At 39.3% G+C, this 17,234-nt stretch overlaps 3 protein-coding genes across 3 annotated transcripts; all 3 read right to left on the bottom strand.

Moving 5' to 3' along the window:
• Window positions 1-1,611: 1,611 nt before the first annotated feature.
• si:ch211-51e12.7 (wiskott-Aldrich syndrome protein homolog) lies at window positions 1,612-7,005 on the bottom strand. The gene is made up of 6 exons (XM_005454632.3): window positions 6,815-7,005; window positions 4,622-4,701; window positions 3,840-3,989; window positions 3,475-3,612; window positions 3,221-3,355; window positions 1,612-2,732 (listed from the first exon to the last, which is right to left on the bottom strand). Exons 2-6 carry the CDS (start codon window positions 4,699-4,701, stop codon window positions 2,642-2,644), a joined length of 594 nt encoding a protein of 197 aa, XP_005454689.1. The 5' UTR covers window positions 6,815-7,005; the 3' UTR covers window positions 1,612-2,641.
• A 53-nt stretch (window positions 7,006-7,058) lies between these two features.
• Window positions 7,059-8,481, bottom strand: msgn1 (mesogenin 1). Its single transcript, XM_005454630.4, has one exon. It carries the CDS (start codon window positions 7,910-7,912, stop codon window positions 7,478-7,480), a length of 435 nt encoding a protein of 144 aa, XP_005454687.1. The 5' UTR covers window positions 7,913-8,481; the 3' UTR covers window positions 7,059-7,477.
• A 400-nt stretch (window positions 8,482-8,881) lies between these two features.
• On the bottom strand, window positions 8,882-17,222 carry gen1 (GEN1 Holliday junction 5' flap endonuclease). Its single transcript, XM_005454629.4, has 13 exons — window positions 16,738-17,222; window positions 16,453-16,651; window positions 15,541-15,717; window positions 15,287-15,397; window positions 15,122-15,195; window positions 14,941-15,026; window positions 14,642-14,792; window positions 14,523-14,559; window positions 14,354-14,434; window positions 14,144-14,274; window positions 13,979-14,040; window positions 11,680-11,829; window positions 8,882-11,100 (listed from the first exon to the last, which is right to left on the bottom strand). The coding sequence occupies exons 1-13, from the start codon at window positions 16,896-16,898 to the stop codon at window positions 9,839-9,841; spliced, it is 2,682 nt and encodes an 893-aa protein (XP_005454686.1). The 5' UTR covers window positions 16,899-17,222; the 3' UTR covers window positions 8,882-9,838.
• Between the last annotated feature and the right edge of the window lie 12 nt (window positions 17,223-17,234).

Consider the following 17,234-nt stretch of genomic DNA (forward strand, 5'->3'; position numbering starts at 1 on the left):
AAGAGTCTAAAATGTCTGCTGGCCTCTTGAACCAAAGCACCGTTAATCTGTGGGTCGTTCCATTGCTTCTCAGTAGATAGTTTAAACTGTGATATCAGCACGGATGCTACCGTTACAGCTAACAGGGGCTTCATGTGTCCAATAAGGTGTGGAAGTGAGCTAGAAAGCACCATCCACATTAGCCTTTAAGTAGTTAAATGAAACATCTTGATTTCTTGAGTAGAAGACTACGCGCTATATATATCAAGCATGCCATTTTCCCCATCACGGTACAGATGCACCTCCGAACCCACAAATCCTCTAAAATCTCACCAATCCCCGGTACGACTCTGAAGTTGCTCCACCTTGAGGTCCTGAAAGAGAGAATCTCCTTGTTTTGGAGAGGAAGGGGTTTAGGGATTAAGACACAAGAGGAGGCTCACCTTTTCAAGTGACGTGCCGAACCTCAGGTGTCACGCCGCTGGTGAAGGAGGGGAGAGATGTGAGGGAGGGCCTGGGTTCCTTGGGGCCCGGGAGGTTAACTGTACTGTGTGCCCCCCCTTCAGGAGACAACAACAGTCAGTCTGTTATAATCAACTAAAGGGAGAAACTGGGACTGCAGAGGCTGATGCAGCAAAATGTAGTCAAAAGTGTTGAAGAGATGGAAAAAGACAGGAAGAGAAAGGGGGCAGGATGCAACACTTGGCTGTGGCTTTTTACTTATCACCTCTCTTCGCACGTGTACCTATTATTCAAGCAACGTGTGGTTCACAGAATAAAGTCCTCGTTTATCTAGAAAAAATTATTTTCTTCAGATGGTTGCACCTTTGCTTTTAGCTTTAAAAATTCAGCTGGCCTTAATCACCACACCACGGTTAAACTGTAAAACCTAAGACCCTCTTAAGTCATTATACCCCAATTTGAGCAAATGTGTGCACACTGTAAACCCACATCTATTGTTATTATTATTTTTATTAAATATAAAAAGGTGGAACTATTTCATGCATGCAAGCAATTAATTAGATTTGAAATCATACAAGAGTACAGGAGAGAAGATAAAATTTTTAAATAGATTTGACGGAAAAAAAAAACAACGTCAGAATTTAGAATAGTGCGGTTTTCTGAGCCAGCTGTCCCCTTTGAAACGGGGTCAGCATCTTTTAGAAACAGAATAAATAAGTTATAATTCTTGGTCATGTCAGAGTGTCTGTTCAGATGATGTCCTCCTTTTAGACATGCTACCACTCATTTTAAACTGAGAGATGTCTTATATGTGGAGCGGCTCCGCGTCCTCCAATCAGTTTTACACTGGTAACTACAAGGCCGTAAACCTTTACTATAAGTACAATTCATAGTTTAGTTTTACATTCGTTTTAAGCCATACATTAATTTAAGCCCTCAGTCTACAGAATTCAGTGAGATCCAAAGTGTACATCAAGATTTCTTGGTCCTCCAGATAGTAAAAACTAAAGCAAAACTATTAATTACATGAATCAAATGTTCACTTTAAAGTATCACATAAATAAATGTAAGCTCACACTTACAATGCAGTTTATTCTGTTTCACAGAGACGTTGTAGACTGTAATAACAACTCTCAGACTTGTTTGTGAACAAATAAAAAAAAGAAGAAGTTGAGTTTATTTTGTTGTTGTTTTATTATTTTGTTCTTTCACGTCTATCTCTTGACGGTTCTCAAAACACATTCACAGTTTCACAAAAGTTATGTTAATTACAGTGAATATAAAATAGTAACACTTAAAAAAAACACAGTAAAGAGTAACTTCTTATCATTAACTGGAGCAAATATGAATGGAATTTGCTCTAATTAAGAAACCTGGTATATATGTGTGTGTATATATATATATATATATATCAGTATGCTATTCATTTATAATGCCTTTTTGTCATTACACAATAGATTGCTGGAGACAAACATGAATGTTCCAAACAGCAATACTCATAACTTAAAATACCTGCACATTAAAAGATATATAATATGAAATTAAATACTCATTAATACTAGACAAGCTGGATAAAGACTTGTAAAACGTGTCAAACAATAATTACTGCACTGTTTGGTGAGGTTATGAATACATAACTATTTCCATGTAGCATGAGGAAAGATTAGGGAGGTCCAAGGTGGACCAAACTAATAAACAGTAGTGTTTGAGGGCTGCTGTGCACTCCTTCCCCTCCCTTTTAAAATTTTCCCCTCTATCCCCACCTTCAGAAATACAGTGTCACCCCATTTGTTAACCTTTATTCATTAGGAGTCAGGAAAAAGGCTCACAGGGCGACTGTAACAAGAAACACAGAACATTTAATTTTGGAGAACAAACTCGTTTTAACAACTTCTTTTAAAATACGAACAGTATTTATAGGTAACAGAACTTGGGAATCCCTTTACATTATTCGGTTGTGAATCGTTTTTAATTCGTCCTCAGTTGCCCTTTAGTCATTTTCACATTTTTCTCTTTGCCAGTGGACAATACCAACAACCAAACATGTCGGCACAGAGTATTTCTTAAGATACTCAAAAGATAACTCAGACTTTTTTTCTTTTTATAAACACATCATTCGGGGGCATTTCATTCACTGCACGACTACAGGGCCCCTTCTACATTAACAGCTGCTTAGTTATAGTTTTTAGGGCAGGCTGTGTTAAAAGCGTCGGCCACCAGGGGGGCCTGGCCACCTCTGGCCTCTGCCAGGTGGGGGGTGAGGCGGAGGAGAGACCGGTCCATTGTGGTAGCTGTATAAAAGGATAAAATCACACATTGGATTCTCGGCTTTGGCCAATAGGGGGCACACTCTGATAAGAGCAGCCATCTGAACGAGTCTAGTTTAAGGCGGGGGAACTGAGATCCCCTCTGCTCTGCACCTTTGAACTTGCAAAATACAGTTTCATGTTTCATGCACTATTTAAGACTTTAGCTTAAAAAAATAACTTCACTTTACATTTGCTACAGTAGGAAACTATTAAAGCAAAATTTTGACACAGAGCTATCAAAAAATTGAAGAGAAGGTTAAAGAATTTAACTATAAGCAGGCTGAAGAGAAAGGGACAGAAAAGACTGTTCATTAGTGTCACAAACCTCTGTGCTTTTGCTGCATCTCAGATCTCAAAGAATAAACTCTCAGATTCACTAAATGTAACAATCTGGTTACCGTGCACACAAAGCACAGAGATTTGCGACATTTTAAGCTTAACCATGGTATGAATATTAAAACACCACTTACCCTCGTGGGCCTCGTGGGCCTCGTGGGCGGAAGGGGCGCGGAGGTCCAGGGGGTGGCATGCCACGGCCTCGAGGGTGTGGCGGACGCCCTCTGAAACCAGGATGACCTGGAGGAGGGGGCGGAGGGGGTCCATGCCTGTAGAGGAGGATAATTTTCAGGCAGTAAGGACTAAGACATTTGAAAGTGACAGGTCAGCTCTAACTATGCACTTTGTGAGTGTCTGTGCACGTTATGCGCCTGAATGAGGCATTTACCTGGGCATGGGTGGAAAGGGGCCTCTGAGGTGCATAGGAGGAGGTGGGGGAGGGGGAAGAGGAGGGCCCATGCCCATGGGTCCAGCCCTACCTCGAGGACCTCTAAGGTCAGGGTAAGGACGCATCCTCCCCATTCCTCTGCAATGGAAGAAGGCGCAGCATAATTTATCCAAATTAACACATGTAATGGATCAAAGTTAAGTATTTAAAATGCATCTAAATACAGAAACACTCAGTAGTGGCTGTCTATAAGCATTTCCTTTTTATGTTTACCAACTGAAAATATGTGTTTAGAAACTAAGTTTTAAAACTTACATATTACAGAGTATAAACACTGTGCGTGTGTCAGACATCAATAAAAGTACCTCATGGGCCCAAATCCATTCATGGCTCCATCCTTTACTCGACCCCTTCCAGGTCCTGGTGGCCCAAAGCCTTTCATCATGCCCCGCCCACCACGCATGCCACCTCTACTCATTCGTCCCCCTCGCCCACGGCCTTTGGCCCCACGACCCCTGAAGGAAGATAACAAAGGGAAAACTGGCACTGTCCTTCTAGTTCAGGTTCAGTCGTGTTAAGCTATAATAAACAAAACACTGACACACTTTAAATGTTTTATATCTAATCTTGCATAAAACCACGGGAATTATCATGTTGTCAAATAGTAAGGCATTTAGACTACATAAATAGATATGGGTGTCACGAGATGCATCTTCAAATCATTATGAAGGAAATTTGCAGGACCTGATTAAGTATTAGTAGAAAACTACTACAATAATTATGGTGACTTGCTGTGGTTAAATTAAAAATCTGCTGGACATCAAAGAAGAAGAAAAAAAATGTATGCATCCATTAAAATTTACAAGAGTCCGGGTTGAAGATTTAATGTGAAATCTATAACGATAATTTAACACCAGGCTAAAAAAAAAGTTAAGCTTTTACAGATTATATCTGTGACACAGTATGACCTCTCTCAGTTGCTGCCACTGTAGGACAAAACAGTAAACTGTTTATAGCATATGACCTTGCCATGACTGTTTCCTATAGACATATCTGAAAGATGCAGCAGAAAAAAAAGACCTAAACTTAAATAACCGGCATGTGTACACAAATGAAACAGGAGACTGTAACAGACAGCAGGACAGACCTGGATTTGAGCTGGGTTACATGTTTCTCTGAGTCATTCTTGGAGGTTTCTGTGACTCTCTCTTCTGTGTCCGTGTCCATCTGAAACAATCCCAAGTCAATAGTTATGTGCAGAAGTTTCAGCAGTAATAAGTACTAGATTCATACTTGTACCTGTGAATTTTTACAAGTACAAAACATAATGATTTAGATATAGGCAATGAACACCATCATGAACAGAAGAGCTGCGTTCAAACATACTATTTTTAAGTGTTTTTAAGTGTGTGTTATGTAATGCTGGAAACTGCACTGCAATGTCTTTGATTTGCATTCTAATATACTGAGAGGCACTTAATTTTCTGCATTCTGGTGATTTTTTTGCACTAATTTGTATGTTGTCTGCATAAATTACACAGGAAATGCCTTTAATCAATTTATTTCTGCAAGACTAAAAAAAACAGAACAATAAAGCACTAGAAGATAACTGAATATATAAAGTAATATAATGCAGTCAGGCTCTCTGGTATTCTGTTTCACTTTCAAATGATTACTCTCTCCACTTTCCTCGTGTTTGTGTGCTGCTGAATCAGCACAAATACAGGCAGGATTTACTCGTCTGTCCTTCCTTTGGATTACTCTGTTCCAGTTTTGAGTCTGTGTGTAATTGCCTGGCAAGTTTGTGTAATTGCATTTTATTAACAGGCTGATTAAATACTCATTAGGCACCTCTTCAGCTCTCTTAAAAATTAAATCATTTCATACATTTTTATATCCTGGACTTTAATAGCTTAAATATATTTCAACAAGACATCTGCTCATGTTTGCTCATTCTAAAAAATCAGCCTGCTGAAAGCTAAAAGATATGACGCATTACCTTAAGATTAGTTAACCACTACCAACCCCAGGTTATAAACAATAGGCTCAAAAACTCAAAACAGGAGTAATTACAGTCCTGTTTTATTTTTATTTTTGGAGGAGAGTGGGGGGTATCAAAAAGATCAGAATACATCAGAAGAGATCAGAATTTACTATGATACAAAGGCAATCTTGGTACGCAGAAATAATAAAGATATGCACCAAAACCTCCTCATGGTTGCTGGATGGATAAAACTTAACCACACTGACAAAGACTAACACTGAGGACATGTCCTGTTTAATTTACCTGTATTTTTGACTTCCTTAGTCTTACATAATAAACACAAAACAGAACATGTTTTTACATTTTTCTTTAAGTCTAGTTAATATTATTACCCTTTCTCTTAACTTTATCATTTTGTCACACCTAGTTTTAGTCAATCCAATAAATTTGCTCACTGAATAATTTTATGCCTAATAAAATCTACAGCTAAATCTGCTGAGAGTTATTTCCATTAGTTTATTATCCTCATTTTGTAATAATGAGGGATGAGTCTCTCATTCTACGCCCACCTAAATATCCATTTAAGCCAAGATGTAGACGGACAGTACACTGTTCTGCTTATAGTTTATTATATAGAGAGATTTGTATGTAACAGGTCCAATTGCTGAGCCACATACTTAAAATGTTTAATGACCATGACATGAAGCACACTCGTTCATACGTACATTTTACAGTGATATTTTGAAGCCAGAAAGCCTGCAAAGCCAAAGGCACGTCGAGCGTCATGGAAACAATTTTATCCCGATCCTAGGAGGCGGCTGAGGTTGTGTGAGCTTTTAAATATCAAGCTAGCAGCAGCGGCAGAGGGGGTTGGGGACGACCTGTGCGACAAATACAGTTCGAGCCTCTAATAATACTTCTTAATACCCCTCATGAATAGTAGCAAATAGTGAGCCCAACCGGCTAAAATATACACGTAAAGGCATAGAGGGCCCCGTCTAATTCCTGGAACTTCCAGGGCAGGTATGACAGAATTACGCTATGTTGCTAATTTTTTAAAGAACAGTCTAACATAAACAAATTTCAAAGACACATTTAATGATATTTTCCTAATTGAAAATATAAACAGAATAAACTTAAGTGACAAGCGTGTGATTAAGCTAAACGTTAGTCATCCAAGAAAGGGGCGTTTCTGTAGGTTTTTAACGCTTCTGGAATGACTTACTTCAAATTGGTGATGCCGGTGAGGTAGATTAAAAAATGATACGGTTTTCGTGATTCCTAAAAAAAAAAAAAGGAAAAAAATAGAAAAATAAAATATATATATATATACAAAATTTCTTGCAACTCTCGTACCTTCGATGGGCTTTGAAATGGCGGCTTAAACAGACATCCCAGGTTGGGATTTCTTTGTGAAGAAACGCTCGCTTTCAAAGTCACGCCCACCAGGAATGAATGTTTAAACTTGATTGGTTCATTGGTACCGTCATTTAGCCCAAGGTTCGCTTTCTGGGATTCTGATTGGTTGACTCGGCTAATGTGCTTCCAATGGTCTCCAGCCTTGAAGACGGTTCAGTAATTAAACGGGCCACACGTTCAACACATTACACACGTTTATTGAGGGGAAAAGCATGACTGTAGAACTAATTTGGATTAAAAAAGCCGGTGAATGCAGAACATTTAGCAGTATACAAATCGACCTGTTTTAGTATTTCAGAAAAATACAAAATTCACACAGCAAAACTGGACGTTACCAATTCTCTTAAATTCTAAAATATAAAAACAGGAGGGTAAAAGTATGAATCAAGTACGACGACTCTTCTCCAAATTCTGTCAACATAAACACTGAGTTCGTAATTTCAACAAAAGTATGCCTCATATACAGAAAATATCTGGCAAGTGCAAGTAAAGTAAACAATATTTACATCATAACTGTTAAAAAAAATAAGAGGAAAGTATTAAAAGAAACAGATAAAGAAACTTCACGAAATGTCCAAATACGGTCCATTTTTAGTGCCTTTACGTGCGGCTCAGGAGGTCTGCAAGCTTGTTGATGTATTCAATGGTGTATTTGAGCGTCTGTATCTTGGTCAGGGGCTGCCCTCTCTTGCTGTAGTCCGGCGGCAGGTAGTCCCGAAGCTGGTGCAAAGCCTCTGCGAGGCTCCTCATCCGCATCTTCTCCCGCTCGCTGGCCTTCATGCGTCTTTTGGTGGACATCTTTGGCTTGCTTTGCCTTTGCGCCGGTGGTGCAGTCACTTCTCGGCTCGTGAAGGTGAAGGAGAAGTCTTTGATCTCCCGATGCTGGCTGGAGTAGCACATCTCCGGTGAAGAGCACACCGAGTCCCTCTGTGACTCAGGTGAAGTGGGCTGAGGTGACTCTTGGTTTTCTCCAAAGGCGCTCTCATGGCACTTCCACTCAGACAATATTTCAGCTGTAACCACATCCAGGTTCATGTTGGATATCCAGGCGACCAAGCAGCGACGGATGGCATTCAGTGTTTCGGCAGGGAGAGTGTGTGAAAGTGATTTGGCCAAAGTGGTTTTATACAGAAGCTGATCTCCGGAGGTTTAAAGGTTCACAGCTGTAGCGACAAAAAAAAAAAAAAAAAAAAGTTCAAAGAAACTCGCAAGTGCCAAAATGCGACCTTCCCGGAGGACATGGTTCGTTAGTCTATCGCTGGGGTGTGAATAAGGCTAAATAGAGGGATAATGTGATAGAAAGAAAAATAATTAGATTCCTTTACACTTTAAAGTCTCCCTGACGACAATTATCAGTTTGATGTGATTTGTCTAATGAAGGATGCTGCTTCACCTGGGATCTTCACACCTCTCAGGCAAAGCAAGCCTGCATGTGTCTTCAGAGTGGAAGTTAACATAAATTAAAAAAAACCCAGAATAAACTTTGGAAAAAGATAAACTTGCAGAGACAAACTCTTTATCCTGTCTGGAAATTCTTAAAAGTGACCGTCCTTGTATTTAAACCTCCTTTAAATGTGTACAAATCCCACTAACTCTACTTTACCACACCAACTGGACCTGAAAAACTAATATTTTATGTCTGTAAGCTTTTATTCTAATAATAATAAAAAAAACCAACTAAGATTAAAGAGCCAGTGTTATGGGACAGAGTTGTTATTTGGGCAGAGGATGCAGCTGTCACCAAGCTCCTGCCAGACCTTTCATGTCTGAAAAGGTGTGAGGCCTCACTCAGGATCAAGGGGACCAACCCTGGTGGGTTGTAAAAATCCAATGGCTCAGACTCCTCCGTGCCTCCTGTCAGCTGCAGGGTCTCCTCCCTGCAGCTCTGTCAAACAGCGGTGGGAGAAAATGAGCACATGTGGTGCCATCAGTGAGTATTTAACACTTAACCTGTGCTAATCCAAAACCTCCTTCTGGTGCATTAAAATTAAACCTCATTCTTCATTAGTATTAAATATGTTAAACTTTATTTGTGCACATGGTCTCCTCTGTTTTGCAGAAAGTTTCATTCACAGTAAGCTTATGGCAAAATCTATTCACGTTTCTTGGTTAACAGGTTCGTGTATATAACATTAAAAGACTGAAAATGACTGTAACTCAAAGATATTAGAATCATAATTGTGAGACAATGAAAAGCAGACATTTTTAATATTAATAATTAATATGCTCAATATTTAGTCATTTTCTAAGAAGTTTGAGTTAGTAAAGTGAAACTTTGAAATAATAACCAGTAACTGACTTAAGGATGAAAACAATGTTTTTTGGGGGGTTTTTCCAATGGCAGAAACAAGCTTCCATACTTCAGTCATATTCTGTTGAGTGTTTTTAATTCATTAAAATTTCTGGTTATTATCTCAAAATTTGACCTTACTAACTCAAACATCTGAGAAAATAACTCAATATTGAGAAAATAACATGAAATTTCAAGTTGTTGTGTTGGAATTTTGAGAAAATATGCAGAAATTTGGGGATTACTATCTTAAAATTTCAGGTTATAATTGCAAAATTTTGGCTTATGGATGGAAAAAAGATTTTTATTTTTTCAGTGACAGAAAAAGCTTCTGTTGAGTGTGGTTTTACATTTATTATGGAAGCTTGTTTCTGCCACTGGAAAGTCAAAGATTTGGATTACTATGTCAAAATTTCGACTTCCTGACTCGAACGTAGGAGAAAATAACTTGAAATATCCCATTATTAATTTGAAATTTTGAGATAACCTGAAATCTTGACTTATATACTGTAAAAGGTTTTTGGAATTTTTTCAGTGGCAACAAAAACAACAAGCTTCCATATCAAAGATTGTTACTATGTTACAAGTGTTTCCAAAGTCCAGACTAAACTTTCAGTGTTAAAAGAGCAACAGCTTACGTGTTTTTGTCCTTTGTCATGTAACCACACTGATTACTTCTGAAATTTCAGCCTCAGTCTCTCTGCCAGTGGCAGCGGACTCTCGCTACAAATCACAGAGTTGTCGCTCTCTGACACGGTGATGGGTGAGGCTGGAGTGGGAAGGAACACGTCGCCACCCACATCAGCTGCTGGGACATCCTGGTAGTTGTTTTCAGTTGATACAGGTGTGCTGTTATTTTCAAAATGTTTTCTCTGAGGTTTTTGTCTTGCTAAATGAAGGCTCCGAGCGGGTTTTGCAGTTGGTTGGGTCGCTGCGTGTGAAGCAACTGGTTTCAGAGGGAAGTCTGAAACAAAGCTGCCTTTGAGTTTGTGTTTAGGTTTTGTTTTTGTCCGTCTTTGAGGTCCACACTTCTGGTTCTCCACGTCGCTGTCCTCGCTGGATGAACGAACGCTCATACACACACTCTTTTTGGTGGTCTGTGGCATACTTTCGTCCTTCTTGTCACTTGTACCTGGGTTAGAGTGGCACCTCTGTGGTGGGACAACCAATGACTGAATAGCTGTCCTCACAAATTTATATTTGTGTGGCGGCTTTTTGGAGTCGTTAAATGTGTCATTGGTTTTACTTTGAGCTGGGGCAGGTGGCTTTTCTATCTGGGTTTTTTCTGCACGTGCTTCATTTTTCTTAACAGCAGATTCTTTGCTAACCTCACTGGAAATGTGTCCACTGGGTTTTAACTTGACTGCATCATTGCATACCTGATTCACGATTTTGGCTGTATTCTTCATGAGCACCCGCTCCCTTAGAGGACACTCTGAGTAACAGAGCTCTGGAGCAGATCTGGAGTCTACTGGTTTGACATCAGGTGAGATTTTCTGCTCTGTTTTTTGACCCTCTGTTTCACTGTCTGTGGTTTTATTTAGCTCTGGACCAGTGGAGTGGCTGGTAGCTGCTTGTTGGGATGGAGAAGATGTGAAGGACAAAGCATCCCAGTCGATATCACTCAGGTGTAGCGCTTCAATTACAGCAGAGACAGAAGGTGAAGCAACTGGCTCAGAGTCAGCATGACACAGAGGAGTGTTGGGGCAATCACTCAGGCTGGAATGATCATCTTTTCCTCGTTCATTCTGCTTATGGCTCACCGGTGTGTCCAAAATCACCACCTCTGGTTCATCTGTGCTTGCCAACGTAGTGAGCATCTTTGGCTGTTGAGTCGTAGAATTCGATGAAGAGGAACTCTGAAGAGTCATCTGAGCCAAGAGGTCTGATAAATCATCCGAGGGCTTCTCCATTTTACTTTTTGGCTTCTTTTCTGTAAAAGAAGACACGTTATCAGAAGATTATCTGAATTAGTTTCCTGTTAATCCTAATACTTTTTTCTTTTTTTTAATCTTTTTTTTTTTTTGAAGACAGAGACTCCGTAATTTATTTGTGCTTTTTAAAAAATTTTTTTTTTTTTTTTTGCCTGTCCCATTTGGTTCTTTAGCCGTCAGAATTGTTGTCTGAAGACCAACAAGGATACCAAATGGATAATCCTAATACTTTTTTCAATGTCTGTGCCTAGTTTTTCTGCAAACTAGGAATTAAATCTAGATAGCAGTGATGATTTGTGTGTTCAAAGCTCAGTTTGTATAAAATGAAAACAGAGCCTATGAGATAGCTGAATCAAAGCCTCTGCTGTGAACCAGCTACATTTGCATGTGTCCCAGCTGCTTTAATAAACAGTGTTGAGACACAAGTTTAAGATGCAAATGTTTTTGATCGGGATGGCCTTGTCATAGCAGAGAAAAGATTTTAGCTATGTGTAAAGTCATCCACACAAAGAAATGTTTCATTCTATGTATGTGGACTGTTGTGCATTTAAAATGGTTATCATAAATCACTGTCTTACTCTTTGTCTTGTTCTCTTCAGCCAGAGCTTTGTGTCTGAGGTAGGTCTCCACCAGCTCAGGGTAGGCCACACGAAACAGAGACTCCTCCTCCACCGTCCTCACCTCACGCTGTTCCTCTGCAGGCCGATCCTCAGGAAACACAAAATGTTCTGCAGAACAGACATCAACATCAGCTCCAACTTCTCACACTGAAGTATTTATCTCCTCAAACTTTTCATATTTTTTGCCCTATAAAGTGAGTAATAAATTCAAATATCTAAATGCCCATTAATGTCCTGTTCACTGATCATTGCAGTTCGCAGCACTATTGTTCTTGTTATTAAGGCACCAGGAAGTAGAAATTTTGAGAGACAATGTCCTTGTGAAATTAAGCTATTATTAGATTAATATGCAACTTATTTACATATTATTTACTTATTTTAAACCATGACAAAATTATCAGATGATGATACAGTTAGCTGAAAAAAATAGTAGTTATGACAGTTTTTGTAGTTTTGCTTACGTACGCCACCACATTGTTTTAAATCAAACAATCAAGATGTGATTGTAGAGACAACTTTCAGCTTTAATTCAAGAGGCTGTACAAAAATCCTGTAGTGACAGCCACTTTTATACACAGTTCCCTGTTTTCAGAAGTTCAAAATTAACTGAACAAATTTATAATTTAAATGGTGATTGTTTTTAATACTTTGGTAAAATCCTTTGCAGTCAATGAATGGCCGTTTCCTCCCTTGAGATGCTCTGCTAGGCACCGTGTGAATATCCAATTTCTTTGCCGATTGTTCACCAACCTTTTGGGTTGCTTTTGCACTATGCTTTGGGTCATTATCGATTTGCATTGTGAAGCACTGTCTGATCCACTGTGCAGCATTTGGCCAAGTCCTACGTCTATCAGCAGTCACATCATCAATAAACATTTGTAAATTAGTTACACCGGCAGCCATACAAGCCCATGTCATAACATTACCTCCACCATGCTTGATAGATGATCTGATATGCTTTGGATACTTAGCCATTTTCTCTTTCTCTTCTCATAATCCTGGTACAAGTTAATCTTGGTTTTATGTCTAATGTCTAATTTGGCCCTCTTGTTATTGAGTGTAACCAGTGGGTTGCACCTTGTTAATGATCCCTCTCCATTCATGAAAGTGCCTCTTGATTGTAGACCATGTTGTCAAGTTGTTTTTCTTAGCCATGGAAATAAGTCTGTCATGATGTACTTTAGTTGTCTTCTGTGGTCTTGCAGTCCTTTTGGTGTTGCTGAGCTGATCAGTTCACTAATTCTTTTTAAGATTGCACCAGATTTTAGATTTGGCCATGCCTAAATATTTTGCAAACTCTCTAATAGGTTTATTTTGTTGGGATCTTTTTGTTTGTTTTATTTTAGTCTAATGATAGCTTTATCCGGCATAAAAACCTCTGTCAAATTAAACATGTGGAGCTCCCTGCTGTGGCAACCCCTTGTGAGGAAGGAGCAGTTGGCTTCCTTCACTTGCACTGGCATCTCTTTTATGGCTCATATTGAGAGTTGCAGTGAAAAGCTGAAAAATACACATTGAACACTCCAGATTGTTTATCTGCTTAATTTGTCATGGAACATCAAGGTTACGGGCCTTACCCAGTCATGAAACTGCCTGTCAGTTAACATTACCAAATTTTGAACCTCTCAGAGGCCCGTGCATAAAAACAGCTGTAATTCCTGAACAGTTAATGCAGCACTTTTGTAAAACTTAAAATATTCATCGTCCAACTTAAAATATCCAGTGGTAGAATATGAAGACAAACTAACTTATGGATCCAACTATATTTACCTTGAGGTTTAGAGTTTATAGCCACTAATCAAGCTGTAAGTCGCTATTTTTGATATAAAAACATAGATTTGTAATTTTTACTTCAACTGGTGTTACTTCAAAATATGTATTCAGCTCTGTCCTTTCTACATTTATAGCCTTCCTCTGATGTAGAACAATCTAAGTTAGCTGAGATTTTCTGAGGCCACTCACATCAGACGGGCTTGTTAGTTAAGGGGACTTTAATATGACAGATTTCCCAGCTCAGGGAGGAAGCCACTTTAGCACCTAGTGCCTGTTGTGACTGATCTGTCACCTCCGAACCCCACCTCACAGCCAGTCACTAACAGACAACTCGGTGACGAGCACCCTGCACCCCAACCTCCTCTAAACACAGTACTCCTGTCACTCAAATCAGCTTCGTATTCTTGAGTATCACTTTTCTTCCCCTTCTATTGTATGCTGTGAGTAAATTATGCTTTTTTCCCATCATGGGATTTAAACTGACCTGGTGTTCTCCAGATGACTTCAAAGCAAGCAACGCCATTCCTCACTCTTGGTTTAAATATTCTTTAGCATGAAAAAAAAGGTTGAAAGTTAAGAATGTAAAGTTGTTATAATAACAATATCATAAAAGTGATAACTTATCTGACATTAAAAACTGTAACACTACCGGATGGGCTCAACTTGGCAGGACATGTCTGTTCCATATTTTCGGTTCATCAGCTCAGCGTAGGTCATCAACACTAGCACCTTTTCGCTGGTGTAGTGCTTTGGCCACTCCATCTTATCATAGGCAAATTTCTAGAGACACAAAACAAATGTTTGCACGCAGCCCACCGAACAGATGACCTCACGCTTAATAATTTACAAACCCATTAACCTGGATCAGCAGCATATTCGGCTTCCTCCTCTTAAAATGTGACACAGGCTTATCTTTGGAAACCAGAAACTCACGAATGATCTGCAAGACATGGTTTAAGCATTAAAAATGACTCAAATTATTTGTCAAGTTATTAATAAAAAATAAAAAAAGAAAGATCAAAATGTACCTCAGTGAAAGGGAAATGCTGACTCGCCAGTGTTTTCCTGCAAAAAAGAGCTTGTCTGTTTAGTTTAATAGTTATTGAATAGCAGAAAATCAGCTTTGACATTCTGAATTGCCGTTCACCTCCTGATGTTTGCCTCAAAAGACAAGGCCTGGCGAGTCTGTTCGTAGCGGTGCCAGTCACACGGACACTGGTAATCGAAATCCTGAGGCTGACAGAAGCGATTACTGCCGCAGAGCACACATCCGCGGGACTCGTGAGTCTTAGCTGATCCTGATAACAAAAGAATAACAGTCAGTAAGGGGTCTCAGATGCTGAAATCTCTCACATACTTGCATGTTTTGACGTGACAGTTTAAAAGGCTTTAAAGGCCACAGGATCAGGAGTTTTAGGTCAAAGTTCAAAGCAGGGCACCACTCACCAGGATGTCGACACAAGTTGCAGTGAGGAACCTTCTTTACACCTCCTTCACACACTTCTGTGGTCTCTTCATTCCACTGGATGAACCTGTAGTCATCAGAAAGAACACGAACACAACCTTTAACTCAGGCTACACAGAGAGAAACTGCTTAGCTACATTCACGTGTGTTTATGTTTTCTACCTCTGTAGGAGTGTTTGTCCTTTCAGTGTCTGAATGAGCCTCAGGGCCTGCTCTTTGCCAACACCTGGTATTCCCTTATGGAAACAGGAAAGTATTCAGTAAACAAAAAGCATTCATACTACCGATTTTCCTTTAGCAGATTTCAGATTAAGGTGTCTTCCCTACCTTGGGAATATAATCACAGCCAAGGAGAATGGCCAGACCGACAAGATTCTCTCTGGACAGATTTAAGTCTGTTTGCACTCGAGAAGTCTGGTAACAGTCCACCTGAGGGTCCTGCAGTATAAAATACATGCAGGTCAGTGAATGATAGCTTCAAGGCTGCAGGATTTCCAAACCATCTGTAGTGTATTTACACAAGTAACCGCATCTTATTACTCCAAAGAGGTTTTTCTTAAGATTAACTTCCACAGACATACTTTACTGTTCATGTTGAAGTTCCTGTACACAGTACGGGCTCCATACAAGAAAGCGTCTCCATCGTTAGTGATGCAGCCGTCCACCAGGCCCTGTGAGTCCAGGTAGGCACACATGGCCTCAGCCTCTCCAGCAGCTGTCACCCACGGTACACCCAGGTAGTCCAACATCTCTGCACACTACAGAGGGAGTACAAAGAGATGTAAGGCCACTGGAGGTAACAATTACAAACGAGTTATTTATCCCAGGAGTTCAAATATGTGATTTTATTTACAACTTAACAGTGAAAAGGTGAATAAAAAAATATTGCTGCCTGACAAAAAAAAAACAAAAAAAACCCCACAATTTGTCATACATTTTCAAATAGACTTTAACTTTTTCAAGTAAATTTGCCAGTTATTTCCTATAGGTGTAATATAAAAATGTTTTTGTACATGTTTATTGATGTTTTTTCTTTACTTCTCAAAAATCTAACTTTTTTCTCTAAACTTCTAAATCTGACCTTAATTCTTGTCAGTTTGCCATTTTTGTCCTTATAACTTCATGTTGTTCCTCTAAATTTAACAATTTCTTTGACATTTTTTTAATCTAAATCTTTAAATCTATTATTAACTATTTTCTTCTTTGTTTGCTGGTATGTTTCTTGTGACTTTATATGGTTTTCTCTAAATTTGACCATTTTTTCTAGTAAAATGGTGGTCTCTCATCGTTGTTTTTAATGTAATCATTTTTATATTTTTCTCTAAACTTGACAGATCTTTCTTGTACATTTAACATTCTTTTTCATCTAAATTGTACCGGCTTTTTTCATATATCTATATACATGTATGTGCCGTCGTAATAGAGTAACAAGTTGAAAAGTGGGCAGAGATAACCACAGACGTTTCGTTATAAGCAGCGGATTACAGACCTACCTCTCTCAGCACGGCTTTAAAGCGCCCCCTGCTGGTGCCTGTTGTAAACTTCGGAGCAGTGCTCTTCTTGAAGCCTCCATATCTTGTTTCTGTTCTCTTGTTCATGGTTTCTGCTTTAATTTTTGGAGCCTCTCCTTCCATAACAAACACGAGCTTCACCCCCATCAGTGTGAGGGACGATACCCTGAAAAATAAATTCCTGGACACAGCGTGGAGTAAGAAAAGCTTTTAAATTTATAGTTACTTGGAGCCAACATCCCGAGGAGTTGATTATGAGGACATTACCTTAGATGGGGCTTCGTGACTCTCCCAATCATTGCTTGGACGTGCTGGGCTTCGCACACCCACAAACTCAGGTCGACTGCCAGCGTCTTTCCGCTCAAACTGTACAGCGGCACCGACTTACGAACCGGCTCCACGATAGACCACAAATCCTGAACACCCATATTTACAAACAAGTGGATTTTAACCAATTAAAAACGGAGAAAATATACCTTAAACCCCCCCAATGCTACAACAACAAAAACTATACAGCAAGTCGGAGTTTTCAAACTGTGGCGCCATTGGGCCGCGTCCCATTTTGTTAATGGTCTACGTACTAACACTGCCTTGTTTATGCATTAATTGGTTCTTCTCTCAAAACAAAGGGAATGAGAGGTTTACACTGCATCTACAAGATGATAGTCTTTATATGTATTAACAGATTAATTTAGCCTTAAATAAACAATAAATTATGAAGGACAAAGTGGCAATGAAGGAAACAGTCCTCAGAGTCGGCCGAA

This window comes from Oreochromis niloticus, linkage group LG15 (genome assembly GCF_001858045.2).
Source record: "Oreochromis niloticus isolate F11D_XX linkage group LG15, O_niloticus_UMD_NMBU, whole genome shotgun sequence".
NCBI lineage: Eukaryota > Metazoa > Chordata > Actinopteri > Cichliformes > Cichlidae > Oreochromis > Oreochromis niloticus.